Below are 15,893 nucleotides of genomic sequence, written 5' to 3'. Positions count from 1 at the left end.
GCCACTTTCCCTCTTCCCTCGGCTGTGCCGGAAGCAGGGCTGCCCCCCTGCTCCCCCTGCTCCCACTCCAGCCGCCCTGTGGGTGGGGAGGCACCTGGGGGTCTGTCAGCTCAGAAGACCCTGTGGGAGGGCAGCCCCTCTGAGGACTAGGGCTGGGGCTCCTGTGCACACAGTGCAGTAGATGGCCTCGAAAAGGAAGTTTTCCTCAAAGTTTCCATTAAAAGAGCATCAATTTCCCTCCTTACTCATTAGAATCGCTTATCCTGAGCCAGTCTTTAAGTGGCTAATTTCCGCTGAAAAGCAAGCAGGGGGTTTCAGGAACCATAGCCCCTGCTTTGCTTGTCCTGGGAACAGCCCTTGGGCCAGCGCCATCCAGCTCTCTCCCGGGCTGGGCGGGGAGCAGGCCGGGCCACCTGCTGGGGCTCCTATCGGACCAGCCCCCAGCCTCGGGCTCGGGTGGAGTGGACAGCTGGGCTGGGGAGGGGGAGGGTGGCCGGCCTGGGAGCAGACCTTGAGTCCGGATGACCGAGTCCTCCAAGGACCCCCTCGTCCATCGTGTGCCACCCAGGGGCCCTTCCTGTTCTCCGCGGTCCAGGTCTTTGGCCCTGTCAAGGCCTCCCCTGCTCCTTCACGTGGACAAGCAGCAGTGTCATCTTAGAGCAGAGACACACGGGAGGTTTGGACACAGCGTGTGTGCCACTTGGTGGGACGTGAAGCTGGGAGTGGTCAACCACTGCTCCGCCCCACCAGGGTCTCCACAGAACAGCCCAAGAGGAGGGGCCTCTGGCTCGCTCTGGGAGCTTCTCAGAGAACAAGGCTTTCCCAAGAGTCGGGCCGCTCGGAGCCCATCTGCCCCTCACTTGACAGGGTGCAGACGCTGCCGGACAGCAGGAAGCGCTCACGGCTCTGGCGGGGACTAGGCGGGTGTCCACATGGACTTTCAGTTGGATGCACAGACCCCAGGACTCACATGGGGTAAAGCTGCCCGTGGAGAGGCTGTCAGGAGTGGCTGGCACCCTGCTTCCGCGCTGATCGCCCAGGGGCTCCTTGAGAACGGACGGGTGGAGTCCGCAGTGACTCACTCATCCTGAGGGCCACCAGCCGCTCGCATCCCAGAAGTTACTTACTGGTCTGTTCTCCTCAGGGCTCTGGGGTCATCAGGGGACGGAGCCCCAGGAGGAGGGGCCCCAGAGCATCCTCCCTCCTGCCAGCGTCTTTTCTCAGGGAGGCCGTCCTGGGACCTGCTAGGGGGCGGGCAGGAGCCCCCATCAGCATTGGAGGGAGGGAGATGCTAGAAACCTCCAAACAAGGAAGGAAGACCCCGGCCCGAGCCTGTGCCAGGGGTGTCAGAGGGCAGCTCTGCAGGCCCGTCCCCGGGACCCCCGCCTCCATTCAGCACACGGCAAGGCCCACCTGGGTGTCATGCTTGTCCTCGTGGGAGTTGGGGGACCCCACTCCCCGCCTGACCCAGGGGATCTGTGTGAGGGTGGAGGGAGCACTAGGAGTTCAGCCGGGGACAGAGGTGCCGGGTGCGGGGGGGAGAAGCAAGTGTTCACTGAGGGGCACGGTGGGGCCTGGCAGCCTGCACAAGACACTCTCCAGGGTCTTCACGGGACCCCTTGCTGCCGAGGGAGGGAGCCTGCGCAAGGAGCAGGCCCCAGGGCCAGCCGTGAGAGGTACACCAGCCCCTGCACCCCCGGGACATGGGTGTCTCACCCGTTTTCTTCCCGGGAGGGTATGTGGGCCCCAGTTTGCCACGTTGCTCTGTGGGTGAAGCTGTTGGGCTCGCACGCGGCCCCCTTCTCAGAGACCATGTGTCCAGCCGGGTCCCCGTGCTGCCTGGCACGGGTCTTGCTGGGGCCCGAGTCGTGAGAGCGGCAGCTCATTGGAGCCACGTGTCCTCCACTGCAGCAAGGCTGTCTGGGAGAACATGGCGCGCATGTGCGTGAAGACCCAGAGGCTGGATGTCGCCAAGGTGTGCCTGGGGCACATGGGCCACGCGCGCGGAGCCCGAGCGCTGCGGGAGGCTGAGCAGGAGGCAGAGCCAGAGGCCAGGGTGGCCGTGTTGGCCATACAGCTGGGCATGCTGGTGAGTGGGCACCACCCCGATGGGCAGGCCAGCCTCCCACGCACAGTGTGTGCTTGTCCGGGCCCTTGGGTTGCAGGGAACAGAAACCCCCTCAAACAAGCTGAGGCCAAAATGGGGGTGGGGGGGAGGGAGCCCCCTGCAGAGCCCCCGAGGCAACCCCGCTCCATGTCGGTCCCCTCCCTGCCTCCTGCGTGTTCGCGAAGCTCACGGCCCCTTGTACCCCTGTGGCCCAGAGAGGCCGATGGAAGTCGCGGGAGATGCAGGCCGAGTGGCCGGGCACTGTCGGTGGGGGGGACAGTCGGGAGCAGACACCCATGGGTCTGATGGGGTCTGGGTGGAGCTCAGACCCCCTGGCTGACGGGCAGGCCTGCCCTCTCCAGTGTCGTCTTGACCATCCCCGCCCATGCCCCAAAGTGTCCATTCCACCCAGGATGTGTTGTGGTCTCAGTCGTGGGCAGGTTGACGGCCTGGCCGCCCTGCTGCCCACCACGGTGGATCCCTGGTGACTTTCGGCTGCCGTTGGGGTCATCGTCGGCGCCGACAGGCAAACTTCCTTCCCTCAGGAGGACGCGGAGCATCTGTACAAGAAATGCGGGCGCTACGACCTCCTCAATAGGCTCCTGCAGGCCTCGGGCCAGTGGCAGAGGGCCATTGAGGTGGCTGAGCGACACGACCGCGTGCACCTGCGCACCACCTACTACAACTACGCCCGGCACCTGGAGGCCAGCGGGGACTGCAGCCTGGCCCTCAGCTAGTGAGCATGGGCGGGCAGCCAGGACCTCTTGTCTCTGCTGCCCCAGTGAGGGGGCCTCAGAGGTTCTCAGAGGAAGATCCGGGCCAGCACCATCTCGGTGGGAGGCCTTCGGGGGGGGGGGGCCTGAGCTCTGTGCTTTAGGACGACCTGCCAGGCCCTGGGTCTCTAGGCCGCAGCGCTGGTCGGGCCTGTGCCCCCCGGACAGTGCTAGTGGTGGAGCCCTTAGTCGGGTGCACAGGCCATAGAGCTGCAAGCTGAACCAGGGAGCGAGTGGCGCTTTCTCTTCTCCCGCAGCTACGAGAAATCAGACACACACCGCTTCGAGGTGCCGCGGATGCTGGCGGAGGACCTGCAGGCCCTGGAGCTGTACATCAACAAGATGAAGGACAAGTGAGTGGCCAGGCCTGGGAGGTCTTCCCCCCAGAGCCTCACACGTCAGCTGGTCCTCAGGGCACCGGGCGGGGGCCTCCCCCGGGGACCTCACTCGGGCTCGTCCACCCAGCGTCCATGTCTCCTGGCTGCTGGTGTGGGACCCAGGGCTCACTTCCGGCGGGAGAGGGACCTGAGGGAGCGCATGCGGCTCCTCGCAGGACCCTGTGGAGGTGGTGGGCCCAGTACCTGGAGAGCCAGGCCGAGATGGACGCTGCGCTTCGCTACTACGAGCTGGCGCACGACTACTTCTCCCTGGTCCGCGTTTACTGCTTCCAGGGCAACATCCAGAAGGTAGGAGCCCCGGAGGGAGGCGGGCTACTTGGCAGAGCGGGGTGCCTGGCAGAGCAGGCTGCACGCAAAGCCCCTGTCCCTGGTGTCTCTAGGCCGCAGAGATAGCCAGCGAGACCGGGAACTGGGCGGCCTCCTACCACCTGGCCCGCCAGTACGAGAGCCAGGACGAGGTGCGGCAGGCCGTGCACTTCTACACGCGCGCCCAGGCCTTCAACAATGCCATCCGCCTCTGCAAGGTGAGCGCCCAGCCCCTGCCAGCGCCGCCGGGTGGGGGAGGCTGCTTCCCACCTTCTGTTGAGAGAGTTTCAAACAGAAGGTTAGAGACTCATGTCATGAGTGTCATACCCCTACCCAGGCAGGTGTCTACCTCTCACGCCTCACTCTGCCCAAGTGCGCTCAGGGATGCTCCCTGCTATCCAGGCTCCTGAGCAGCAGGGAGGCTGTTCACGCCTCGTACTCAGTAGACCCACCTAGGAAGCTGTCGGACGCTCTGCATCCATAAAAGTGTTCCAGCCCAGGGTCCCACTTCAGGAAAAGTCGAAAAGGCGGAGAGCCCTCATGTCAGGTAGTTCCCCAACGTTCTGTGCTCCCACAGGAGCACGGCCTGGATGACCAGCTTATGAACTTGGCCCTGCTGAGCTCCCCCAAGGACATGATCGAGGCCGCACGCTACTACGAGGAGAAGGGCGAGCAGATGGACCAGGCGGTCATGCTGTACCACAAGGTGAGGCCATCCGCCCCAGGCCCCGGGCACAGCGGGGTGCCCAGACGGTGCTGCTCAGAGCTCCCCCACTGTCCACAGGCCGGCCACTTCTCCAAGGCCCTGGAGCTGGCCTTCGCCACACAGCAGTTTGTGGCCCTGCAGCTCGTGGCAGAGGACCTGGACGAGAAGTCAGACCCTGCCCTCCTGGCCCGCTGCTCCGACTTCTTCCTGGAGCACAGTCAGTACGAGAAGGCGGTGGAGCTGCTGCTGGCCGCCAAGAAGGTAAGGGCCCTGCGGGCGGGCGGCCACCCTCACCAACCATGCTCACCAGGAAGGCCAGGCCGGCCTGTGCGGGACTCGCCGCCTGTTTCCAGTCATAGCCAAGGAGTCCACTTTCTTCTGTGTGTGTGTTGTAAACAGCACATAACGTGAAAGTTACCATCTTAGGGGTTTTTGAGTGTACAGCTCAGTGGTGTTAAGTACATTCACGTGTTCATGCAGCTGATCTCCAAGACCCTACTGGTCTCGCAGAACTCAAACTCTTCCGGCCCCTGGCACGCGCCCTCCGCCTTTCTGTCTCTCTGAGTGTGAGTCTAGGGACGCGTGTCAGTGGAGTCGCTTGTCTTTGCGACTGGCTTCTCGCCCGAGCATAGTGTCCCCCAGGCCGTCCACGCTGCAGCGCGTGTTGGAAGGTCCCTGCTGTTTGAGACTGAACCGTATTCCTCTGCATGGACAGACCACACCTGGCTTGTCCAGCATCCACAGGTGGACATTCGGGTTGCTTTTTTTTTTTTTTTTTTTGGCCACACCAGCATGGCTTGTGGGATCTTAGTTCCCCAACCAGGGATGGAACCTGGGCCCTCGGCAGTGAGAGCACAGAGTCCTAACCTCCAGGGAATTCTCTCTACCTTTTGACTGTTGTGAATAAGTGTGAATGTGCGAACATCTCTTCAAGACCCTGCTTTCAGTTCTTTGGGGAATTTACCCAGAGAGGGAAGTGCTGGGTCACATGGTAACTCTGCTCTAACATTCTGTGGAACCGCCACACTGTTTCCATGGCAGCTGAACTGTTTGATGCTCCCACCAGCAGAGCACCAGGGTCCCAGTTTCTCCACATCCTCCCCAACACTCCCTGTCTTCTAGTTTCTGATAGTAGCCGTCTTAATGGTTATGTGCACTAACCTTCCTTAAGGAGAAAAATTCCCCTTGATGGAAACTGAATGGAGATGTAGAAAATGGTTAGTCACCCAGAATCAGCCTGTCCTAATTGGAAGATCTTTTTTCCTGCAGCCAGAATCACGCGTGCAGTGTGGTCTCTCATTATGAGTGATAGGAGAATTCCTGAGCAAGTGAAAAGGCACACACACCACGTACTTGGTTAGAGAGACCTACTGACTGGCCTCCCTAAGGCCGCTTCAGACTGACTCTGACCCCAGAAAAAATACCACGGGGCTTCCTCTAGTTAGATAAGTGGATTCTGTAGTTTTACAGTGAAAACCAGATAAGCCAGAAGAGCCGAGAAAAATCTGGAAAGAAGAGTATAGCAAGAGGTGATTAAACCTCCCAGATCATAAACTATATCAGTGCTAGAATAATTGGGGTTTGGTGCGTGATCGGGCCTATAGATAAGTAGGAAATACTAGAAAATCCAGAAATAGAGCCACATACAGGTGCACATTTACATGTGGTGAAGGAGCATCTCACAACAGTGGGGATGAGCCCTTCGGTGAATGGGGTTGACACAGCCAGGTGGCCACTTGGGAAAAGTGAAGTTAAATCCTTCTCACCTGCTGCATCTGAGGAAACTGCAGGCAGGTCAGAGATCTAAGTGCATAGGGAGGCAGCCCAGTGCCACCAGAAGCCACATGTGTCTCGTATGACCTTGAAGGAGGGAAGACATTTTCTAAATACAACTCAAAACCCAACAGCCATAGTGGGAAAGACTGATCAGTTTGACCAAATACAAATTTGAAAATAGCACATGGAAAACACAGCATAAACAAAGCAAAGATGAATAATAAAATGGGAAAAAATGTATTCTACCTATATCCCAAAAGGCCAATCTTCTTAATATGTATAGGGTTTCTATAAACCAATAAGAAATCTACCAGCAACTCAAGAGGAAGGACAAAGAATATGGTCAGTTTGTTTTAAAAAGGAAATCTGGATGGTTCCTGAATGTCCGATACACAGCCTCACTCATGGTCAGGGGAATACAGATCAGACGCGAGGAGATGCCATTGTTTGTGAATTAGGCTAGTAAAGTGAAAAGGCTAGAAAACCCGCCAGGTTGTAGTGGGAAACAGTTGTGCTCAGGCTGCGGGTAGGAACATGGCAGCGGCGCCTGCCACAGGTGACAAGCACATCTTCCTTGGTCCAGCGCTTCCTATCGTCAGAAGTCATGCTAACAACACACTTATACACGCGTAAGTGGCATAGGCACAAGGGCCGCCGCACCTGCAGGACCGCCCCTCCGAGTCTGGTCAGGATGCCCTGCAGGTTCCCGGCACAGCCGTCAGCAGGGGAAATCATCTCCAGGACATAGTTCTCTTTCTTCCCAAGACACATTCTTTTTAAATCCACAATGGGCTGTTTTATTTTTTTTTAAATTTATTTTATTTATTTTATTTTTGGCTGCATTGAGTCTTCGTTGTTGCGCACGGGGTTTCTCTAGTTGGGCGAGCAGGGGCTACTCTTCGTTGCGGTGTGCAGGCTTCTCATTGCGGTGTCTTCTCGTTGCGGAGCATGGGCCTAGGCACGCGGGCTTCAGTAGTTGTGGCTCGCGGGCTCTAGAGCGCTCGGGCTTCAGTAGTTGCAGCACGTGGGCTCAGTAGTTGTGGCGCACGGGCTTAGTTGCTCCACGGCGTGTGGGATCTTCCCGGACCAGGGCTCGATCCCATGTCCCCTACATTGGCAGGCAGATTCTTAACCACTGCACCACCAAGAAAGCCCCCCAAGACACATTCTTAAGTGAAGAATATACAATTTTTCTTGAATTTTTAAGGAAAGTTAATTAATTAAACTCCTTACTTTGAAAACTTGAGAAGAATTATAGAAGAAAATTAGTTTCTGGTCTCCTTTTCCTCCCACAGTGAATATAACTTTCTTTTGGGCTGCACGTTTCCTTGGTTGCCTCTAGAGTATCAATAGCAAGAGAAGGTCACGTGCCCCCACCTGGCCGCACTGTTCCCCCCCACCCCACCCCAGGTGGTGGGGAGGTCTGGCTCTCCCCCAGGCCACAGGTGACTGCCCCTTGGTTTCTGTGACCCTTCCCAGTATCACGAAGCCCTGCAGCTCTGCCTGGAGCAGAACTTGACCATCACTGAGGAGATGGCCGAAAAGATGACGGTGTCCAAGGACTGCAAGGAGCTGTCTGAAGAGTCCCGGCGTGAGCTGCTGGAGCAGATTGCCAGCTGCTGCATGCGCCAGGGCAACTACCACCTGGCCACCAAGAAGTACACGCAGGCAGGGGACAGGCTGAAGGTGAGTGCGGCCCGGCGCATGGGTGCCCCGTGGGATGAGCTTCCGGGCAGGGCTCCGAGGGCACCTGCCAAGACCTTGCAGCCCAGAGCTCACTTGTCCTGAAGACACACCTGCAGCGTCGGGCGGGAGCTCTGTCCACCTTGCCAGGAAGGGGCCAGCCCGGCTCTTTCTCTGTCCAGGCCATGAGAGCACTGCTCAAGTCTGGGGACACTGAGAAAATTGTGTTCTTTGCGGGCGTCTCGAGGCAAAAGGAGATCTACATCATGGCAGCCAACTACCTGCAGTCCCTGGACTGGCGGAAGAACCCGGAGATCATGAAGAGCATCATCAGCTTCTACACCAAGGGCCGGGCCCTGGACCTCCTGGCCGGCTTCTACGATGCCTGTGCCCAGGTACCGACCCCCCACTTCCAGGGGCCCCGGGTGGGTGGGGGACCCATGGGTCCTGACGCCTCCTCGTGCAGGTAGAGATCGATGAGTACCAGAACTACGACAAGGCCCACGGGGCGCTGACTGAGGCCTACAAGTGCCTGTCCAAGGCCAAGGCCAGGATCCCACTGGACCAGGAGGCCAGGCTGGCGCAGCTGCAGAGCAAAATGGCACTGGTGAAGCGCTTCATGCAGGCCCGCAGGTGCGTCAGCCGTGGGGCAGCACGGCACTTCCAGTGGACGTTCTTCTAAGGAACGCCTTGGACAGCTGGACGGGAAGGGCAGGGTGTACCATTGCTCTATGCACGTCGGGGCTCCTCTGGTTCCCACAGAACCGGGCCGACTCTTGGGAGGTTGTTCCAGAAACAGCCGAGACCTTTGAGGGAGGAAAGTGGTGGTCGGGGGAGGCAGGTTGGTGTCAGGAGAGGCTGTGTCTGAGGGGAGCCCGGGGCCTGCTCAGGTGCGTGCAGGGGTCCGGCAGGTGGTTCTGGGGAGGGGGCCCGTGGGGTGGAGGCTCGGGCAGCACGCCGCCTGTTTTAGGACAGGCCACAAATCCAAATGTGTCCGGGACCTCAGTTTTTACTTATTGGCAGGCTCATCCAGTGCTTCCAAGACCCTCGTGTGGGCAGCAGGGCTCAGCTTCCGCCTAAACCAATGAAAGCAGTTTGCTTATCTGAGCAGAGGCTTTCCAAAGACTTCCAAAAACATTTTGAATGCTGTTTATGGAATGGGGCTCTTTGAAGGGTGCTCCCCCACTCGGATGTGTAGGTTCAGGAACGTCAGGGCTGCAGGAGGGAGGGGGCTCAGCCACAGGGCAGGGTGCTTGGACAGAGGGAGGGGAATGTGGGGGCCAGAGGGCCGGCCTGTGGGGGACTCACAGGGCCTCCTGGTCCCACCCCCGCCTGCCTGCACCGCACCAGGCACTGCGGAGACCCTGGGCGTCACTGCGCTGGCCTTTGCCTGGGCTGCCCTCCCTGACCGCTTCCCCACAGTGACTCACCCCCTCCATGCCCTTGCCCTTCTGCCCCAGGTCACCCTCCAGGCTGCTCCCTGGGCGGGACTGGCATTGACAGGCCGTGCCCTCCAGAGTCTAGTGCAGCACCAGTACCAGCCCTGCGAGCGGTCAGTACGTTTTGTTAAAACAAATTAGTGAATTTATGAATTGACTCAATAAAGAATTAATTTAGTTCACGGGAATTACCGTCTCAAAAGCTGCATCCTCCAGGCCGAGAGCCTGCCCTAACCCCTGACGTGCAGCCGTGCCCTGGGTTGGGGCTCAGAATGTCCCTGCTCCCAGCAGGACATACACCGAGGACCCCAAGGAGTCGGTCAGGCAGTGCAAGCTGCTCCTGGAGGAGCCAGACCTGGACAGCACCGTCCGCGTCGGGGACGTATACGGCTTCCTGGTAGAGCGCCACGTGCAGATGGAGGACCTGCAGACGGTGAGGCCGCACCTGGGGCTGATGGGGTTGCGGGGTGATGGGGGTATCCTGGCTGCAGAGCCCCCTGTGGAGCTCGCAGTGGGGGAGGCACCTCCCCACGTTTCGATTTTCTTTTTGATTTTTCAGCCTTTCTTATTTTGAAATAATTTCAAACTGAGAAGTTACAAGAATAATAGAACCCAGCCCTTTACCAGATTCACATTTTTTTTAACATTTTGCCACATTTATGTATTCATTATATGTTTTAAATTTTCTATTTTATACATAAAATGGGTATTTTCTGAGCCATTTGACAGGCACAGACATCCTTTCCTGCCCCTTCACTCCTCAGTTTGCTAATAACACTTGGGGTGCCCACCTCCTGGAGTTGAGAGAGTGTATGTAAGATGGGTGTCACTTCCTTAAATGTAGGATAGAATGTGTAAGTGAACCCGCTGGTCCTGGAGCTTTCTTTGTGGAAGGGTTTTGATAATTCAGTTTAACAGAGCAGTTCTCAAACATTTTGGTCTTGGGACCCCTTTACGCTGGGGAAGTTATTGAGGACCCTAAGAGCTTTTATTTATGTGGGTTATATCTACCAATATTTACTGTATTAGAAAATAAACTAATAAATTTGTAAAATATTTGTTAATTTACTTAAAAATAAAATAAACCCACTACATGGTAACATAGGTAACATTTTCATTTAAAATAACTGTATTTTTCAAAACAAAGACATCTAGTGAGAAAAGTAACTTTGTTTTACATTGTTGCAAATCTCTTTAATGTCTGACATAATACAGGACAGCCAGACTCTCCGTGTCTGCTTCTGCATTCAATGTGGTAAAATAAGTTGTTTTCACTGAAATATGAAATCTGTGATGAAAACGCAGCTTCACCCCAATGTGTAGGTGAGAAGGGGAGGACCTTGTAGCAGCCCTGTCACGTATTCGCGGGTCTTAGACACCACACCACACTCCACAAGTGGTGTTTCCTAAGTTAGTTGCAATGAGCAATCTGAAACCATGTCAGCGTGCTTTTTGTACTTGTTACCTTAAAACCCATTGGTCTATCTTGCTTCTTTTACACATACGTGATTTTGTAACATCATGGTGGTCGTTTGGAAAATACTGGTTCACTGGGTTGTGCAAATGTCAAAACATTTCATTACACACATCAAAGAAATCCTGTTGGCTAACATCACCAGCGATCTCATCAGGAAAGTCCAAGTGTTGGGTGGACATGCAGCTGGTGGTGGCTGCGATGTAGGTGGGTGTGTGGTGGTGTCTCACTGTGGCTGTAACGCACCCTGTCCGCGTGGCTGGCGGCGAGCCCCTGCTCAGGTCCCCTCCTGCGAGTGCTCACACCGTTCCCCTCGCTTCACTGGGTGTTTGTCTTCTTATTGTTGAGTGTGGCCTGGACGTTGTCTGCATCAGACGTGTGAGCTGCTGTGTTTTCTCCCCGTCTGTAGGGAGTTCCCTTTCATTCCTTGCCCTCCCCCTCCTTCTGGACTCCAGCCACTTGTATATATTGGCCCCTGGCTCAACTGATTCTCCTTTTCCCAGAATTTTTCCTGTTTTCATTTGGGGCGGTTGCTTTGCTGTTGCTGCAAGTTGACTGTCTTCCTTCTGCAGAGTCCGCTCTGCTGTTGCTCCGTCCGTAGTTTCACCTCCAGTGGGTCTGAACCGGCTCTCCTCCCTCCGTCTCCTGTGTCTCTTTACTCTGCTACTCTTTCCTCTGCCTTACTGAGCACGTGAAATATTTACTACTGTAAAGTCCTCGGCTCCCGTGTCAATTCCAGATGTCCCTATTGGTCGATTCTTCTCTTTGTTATGGTTCATATTTTCCTGCTTTGCAGGTCTGCAATTATTTATTGGATTCCAGACACTGTAAATGTTTTAGGTTGTCAAGTGATGGAGTCTTGTGTGTGTGTTCTTTTCAATATTGTTGAGTTTTCTTCTGGGATGAGGGTAAGTTACTTGGAAACAAATTTGATCCTTTTGTGACTGTATTTGGGAAAGCTGTAATTATTTTTCCTTCAAATATTTTTTTTCTGCCTTATTCTCTCTTTCTGGGCCTCCAGTTAAGTGTTAGGCCTTTTCATATTAAGTGGATACACATTTGTAATTGATGTTCATTGTTATTGATCTTTTCTTCCTATTACTTGAATTAGGTAACATAACTATCTTCAAATATACTGACTCTCTTTGGCTATCTTCAATCTGCTGTTAACCTGTCCAGCAAATTTTTCATTTTAGATTTTGTATTTTTCAGTTCTAGAATTTATACTTAGTTCTTTTTCTTTTTCTTTTTCTGCTAAAATTTCCTATTTATTGATTCATTAAGAATGAACACTTTATACTTTTTTTTTTTAAATTAATTAATTTATTTATTTTTGGCTGTGTTGGGTCTTCGTTTCTGTGCGAGGGCTTTCTCTAGTTGTGGCAAGCGGGGGCCACTCTTCATCGCGGTGCGCAGGCCTCTCACTGTTGCGGCCTCTCCTGTTGCAGAGCACAGGCTCCAGACGCGCAGGCTCAGTAGTTGTGGCTCACGGGCCCAGTTGCTCCGCGGCATGTGGGATCTTCCCAGACCAGGGCTCGAACCCGTGTCCCCTGCATTGGCAGGCAGACTCTCAACCACTGTGCCACCAGGGAAACCCAACACTTTATACTCTTGAGCATAGTTGTAATTGCTGCTCCAAAGTCTGTGCCACTAATTCAAACATCTGGATCATGTTGAGTTGGTCTCCATTATTTGTCTTTTCTCTTGAGTATAGGTCAGGTTTTCCTGTTTCTTTTTATGTCTAGCAGTTTTTTGTATCCCGGACATTGTGGATAACACATTGTAGAGACCCTGGCTTCTGCTATGTCCTCTTTCTGTCCTGCTTTCCTTAGGCAGCCATCTTTGTTGAGCTCAGAGTGTAAGCCCCCCCACTGTGGTGGGCGGCAGCGGGGCTCTCTGCTCAGTACGTGGCTTTGCTCAGGCTCCTTGGCGTATGGCCGGTCCCCACCACATGCAGAGTCAGGGTCAAGCAGAGGTCAGGGCAGAGCCCACACTCGGAATCTGTCCGCTCCACGACTGTCTTCACCGTTTCCTCACATGCCAGCTGCTGTGGTGGATGCAGTTCTGATTCTGGTTCTTTTGGCCAGTAAGGGTGTGGTTTCTTTGTGCCTTTTACTTCCCCCGAGTGGCCCTGACTGGGCCTCCCCGAGGCAGAAGTTACAACAAGCAGAAAACTCACCCAAGTGTTGGCTCCCCCAGCCCACCTGCCCACGGTTGTTCTCCAGAGCCTTTTGCATTTTGCCCAGTTTTTTTTTACGTGAGTCCTTGTTACCTTAAAAGTGAGTTTTTCTTACGTGAGTCCTTGTTGTTTGGGAGGGGGGCTGTTCTAATGTGAGTTACCCTGCCCTCACCAGAAGCCTCTGTCCTTGTTCTTTTCGGTCTTAGTCCTCTAGTAACCAGCAGCAGAACCCCACCTGGCTGCATTTTCCCTTCGTGTTCTAAAGGGCAGCACACAGACTGTGCTATAGTCCACGTGCTCTGCCCACGGCCTGTCCCTCGCAGGTAGTTCCCGGTGAGGCTGCAGTGACCCCGAGGGACCCCCGCCTTCCTTTCCCAAGTGCTGGCAAACCCAGGATTGACAACTCATTCAGAAGTGTTGCCAGTGGGCCAGGCCGGCCTCACGGGGCGCAGTTCCCAGATTCCCAGGAAAGCCAAGCGTCTGTGGCCCAGGTCTGGGGGGTCAGCACCATGAACTCAGACTTCCCGGCCCACTTGCTCACATCCTCCCGGCCCTGCCACTTCCACTCACCGACCCCTTTTGTTGTTGGGGAAACAGCTCTAAAGTGAATCCCAACAGGTTCCCTCATTTTTGGAGAATAAAACAAAAGTGGACTGCGGAGATGCTCAGACCACTGAATCCTCAAAATTAACAGAAAAATCACATTTCAAGTATTTCACCAAATTCTTTGTTGTCTCAAGCCTTGTTTGAAGCCCGTAGGATTTAGTAACTTTAAATTTTAAAAAAATCTATAAATAAATTGAGAAAGGATAGGCCTGCATGAGTTTCCTCCCCAGGTGGGGGCAGGGGGCACAGAAGCCCCCGCTGCTGCTCCGGGGTCTCCCCGTCCCTGGGACGTCCCTCCCGCTCGGTCCTCATGGCCCCATCCTGAGTCCAGTCCTGACAGACTGCCGACCCTCCTTCTGGAGACGCTGCTTCCCTTGACCCCAGTGCACCTCTAGGCCCAGCTGTGTCGTTCCCCGCCCGCAGGTGTTCTCTCTGGCTTCTCCGCCGTCTCCCACCCCCTCCCCTCTGCGTGGGCTCCCCCACCCAAACCCCACAGCTGCCCAACTCCCTCCACCCTTGCTGGGCTGGGCTTCTCACCGAAGCGCCCACTGGCCTGGCTTGGTCCTCCTTGTACCTGTGTCCTGTGTGCCCAGCACGGCACCTGGCTCACAGCTGGCCCTCAGCAGACACCAAGGGGCGTCCCCTGGTGCCTGGATGTCTCCTTCCATCATTGGAGGGCTCCTGGGCACTTGCACACTGCATCCCCCATCCCTCCAAACACCCTATTTTATCTTTATGATCTTTATTGTTTATATCAGACAGTTATATCTGTCTGAAATAAGATCATTCTAAAATTTTGTCATCTTTAAGAAATGCTAAGATGTGATTATTTCCTCATAAAGGCAAAAAGCTCCTGAAAATTTTGTTCATATTCTGAATTGATAGTGTACCCGTAGAAGCCACGTGAGGCCCTGTTCCAGCTCCTTGTGCTTGCACATGACCCTCCCTGTGGGTGAGCAGGTGGAGCAGGTGTAAGGAGGTGTGGGTGGATGCAGGCAGGTGGAGCAAGTGTAAGCACACCCGTCCTGCCTCAGACCCCACCCCGAGCTGCTGTGCGGCCCCCATGCCCCCCACCCCACATATTCCCACTGGTAGGACCAGAGGAAGTCCTACAGGAAAACCACTGACAATCCCATAGTTCACCAGCCCCAGGCCAAGGACCACACACACATGAGACTCACTAACCACAGGCCAATTACCTGGGGTAAATTGGAGGCCTGGTCAAAATACACAAAACAAACCATTTGTATGTTGCTGCCGGCCCTCCGGCCCAACAAGCACACACCCCAGAGTGAATGACACAGACGGGAGACATGACTCCATCCTTCCCTCGAGGTCTCCCTGTGTGCATCCAGGGTGGGCGGACCCTCCGGGGAGCGTGGTCCCCAGACACACAGGGTCCTGGTAACAGGCTGCCCATGGGACTCCCTGGGGGAGCTCACAGCACTGACCACCGGAGCCTGAGCCTCGCTGCCCGCAGATGCCACCAACGCTTGGGAAGGCCGAGAGGCCACCCGAGCCCCTTTACCAAAGGTGTCCCTCCCCTGTTCACTCTGCCCCCGGGCTGGGCCCCTTGTTCCCGCTGTGCGCTGACCGGTCATGGCTGTTGTGTGTGACCCAGGCCTACAAGTACCTGGAGGAGATGCGGAAGAGAGTGCCCTCCGCCAACGTGTCGTACTACGTGAGCCAGCGCACTGTGGACGCCGTGCACCAGGGCTTGGGCATCCCTCTGACGCGCACCATGCCGGAGCAGATGCGCCACAACAGCGTGGAGGATCACAAGGAGATGGACGAGGAGGTGATGGAGGAGGTGGAGAATGGCCCCTGAGGGCCTGCTGCTGCCCAGGCTCTTCTGGGACTTACCAGTCATTGTCAGTAGCAGGAGCCCGACGTACCTGGGGAAAGTTTTGTGTCTGAGTCCGTAGGCAGAGCTGTGGGAAGATGCGCTAGCCTCCGAGGGGCATCAGGGGGAGGGTCTCTAAGCCACCCCTTCTGAGTCCCTGGCCCCTGCAGGGTTTTGTTTTAGCCCCTCGGTAGTCAAGGGAGTTGGTTCATTTTTCCCATGACATTCCCCCAAGTACAGGGTGTAAAGCCTAAGAAACTGAGGGTGTCCCCATATTCCCGCCCCCCCCCTCCTGGCACCCACACAGGTTGCCCGGCAGTGCATCTGACTGGTTCCCACAGGACACCCCGTCCTGACCACAGGGAGCCAACGGTTGGCACTGGGCTGCAGCCGGAGGCTCTGTCTGTCTAGGCCGCGCCCTTTCCGTCACCAGCTCCCACCGTAAGGGGCCATCAGGGACAGCACCATGATGGGGGCGGGGGTGCTGCCTCATGCTTTCCCACCCCCAGCTCCACCCACCAGCTGCCGAAATTCTCCAAATAAAGTCTGTTTTCTCAGAGGCCCGTGTCCCCTTCCTGCCCCCATTTCCATGTCTCCCCTTCA

The 15,893-nt window shown here is 55.8% G+C and overlaps 1 protein-coding gene across 6 annotated transcripts in view; it reads left to right on the top strand.

The window, feature by feature from the left end:
- Positions 1-15,847, top strand: part of IFT140 (intraflagellar transport 140) — a 70,464-nt gene extending 54,617 nt beyond the window's left edge. For 5 of the 6 annotated variants that reach the window (XM_061210257.1, XM_061210252.1, XM_061210254.1 and 2 more), the window contains 12 exons: positions 1,912-2,089; positions 2,653-2,843; positions 3,138-3,233; positions 3,434-3,566; positions 3,659-3,802; positions 4,162-4,290; positions 4,369-4,551; positions 7,546-7,752; positions 7,932-8,144; positions 8,216-8,382; positions 9,480-9,621; positions 15,069-15,359. In XM_061210257.1, coding sequence (XP_061066240.1) covers positions 1,912-2,089; positions 2,653-2,843; positions 3,138-3,233; positions 3,434-3,566; positions 3,659-3,802; positions 4,162-4,290; positions 4,369-4,551; positions 7,546-7,752; positions 7,932-8,144; positions 8,216-8,382; positions 9,480-9,621; positions 15,069-15,275 — 1,990 coding nt within the window. In that variant the 3' untranslated portion in view covers positions 15,276-15,359. Of the gene's footprint in view, positions 1-1,911; positions 2,090-2,652; positions 2,844-3,137; positions 3,234-3,433; positions 3,567-3,658; positions 3,803-4,161; positions 4,291-4,368; positions 4,552-7,545; positions 7,753-7,931; positions 8,145-8,215; positions 8,383-9,479; positions 9,622-15,068 lie in introns of all 6 variants that reach the window. The other variant, XM_061210256.1, reaches the window with a different exon arrangement.
- The last annotated feature ends 46 nt before the right edge of the window (positions 15,848-15,893 follow it).

Source organism: Eubalaena glacialis, chromosome 13 (assembly GCF_028564815.1).
Source record: "Eubalaena glacialis isolate mEubGla1 chromosome 13, mEubGla1.1.hap2.+ XY, whole genome shotgun sequence".
Lineage (NCBI taxonomy): Eukaryota > Metazoa > Chordata > Mammalia > Artiodactyla > Balaenidae > Eubalaena > Eubalaena glacialis.
This window is presented reverse-complemented; position numbering and strand designations above follow the sequence as displayed.